The sequence below is a fragment of the Penaeus monodon genome, chromosome 29, assembly GCF_015228065.2.
Source record: "Penaeus monodon isolate SGIC_2016 chromosome 29, NSTDA_Pmon_1, whole genome shotgun sequence".
Taxonomy (NCBI): Eukaryota; Metazoa; Arthropoda; class Malacostraca; order Decapoda; family Penaeidae; genus Penaeus; species Penaeus monodon.
The window spans coordinates 33023192-33024031 of NC_051414.1; the positions used below are offsets into that span (position 1 = coordinate 33023192).

An 840-nucleotide genomic window follows, 5' to 3' on the forward strand; every position below is an offset into this window, starting at 1 on the left:
TCACTCAGAGGATCACTCAGCAGCAACTAAAATAAAATGGAATTATAAAATCAATGTTGGGGTCACAGTACATTCCACTGGCACTTCATGACGCTGAAACCGGCACCACCATATAGAACAGGTTAAAGGACCTAATCCAAGTTCTGTCTTGTCAGATACATGGGAGGTTTGTGTTGATCTCTGATCTCTGGAGACTGAAGCATGCAGGCCTTAGTGTTGCTTCATTTGGATCTATCCTAAATAGTTACCCAGATATTATATAAAGTGTTGCTTTTTAAATGAAAATATTTTATTAATGTTTTATTTCATTGTGCAGATGACTGTACCAGTTAGTATTTTTTTGATGAGAAAAAGTTAAGATTTTGAGTTTGTAATTCTGACACCTTTTTAGATTTATATCATACTACATATTTAAAATACAATTGTTTTTGATTAAAATTTTCTGCCCTTATAGACAGTAGAGATGGAACTCCAGTGTGCTGTCCAGAAATACGCATGGGGTGTTAGAGGGACGTCGAGTAGTGTGGCACAGCTTGCCAAGGCTGCCAAACCTGAGCTAGAAGTAGCTGAGGATCAGCCGTTTGCAGAGTTGTGGATGGGAACGCACCCCAGTGGTCCAGCTGTTATAAAGGGTGAGCAAGTTCTTTATGATTTGGTTGATTTTTTTTTCCCCTTTAAAGCAGTTCTTGAGCACTGAATTTTACAAACACTTTATGCAAACTTGTTTATAGTTTTCAAAATATGTTTTTGACTAGCATGTTGCACTGATTATTGAATATTTTATATGTATGGATGGAATGAATATGTAATCATGTTTTCTTTCAACGAAAGTAATTTGTT

The 840-nt window shown here is 36.2% G+C and overlaps 1 protein-coding gene across 1 annotated transcript in view; it reads left to right on the forward strand.

The window, feature by feature from the left end:
* Positions 1-458: 458 nt before the first annotated feature.
* The window catches only part of LOC119592173 (mannose-6-phosphate isomerase-like), a gene marked incomplete at its 5' end in the record, with an annotated part of 3381 nt that continues 2999 nt past the window's right edge, over positions 459-840 (forward strand). The window contains 1 exon segment of the mRNA XM_037940996.1: positions 459-632. Coding sequence (XP_037796924.1) covers positions 464-632 — 169 coding nt within the window.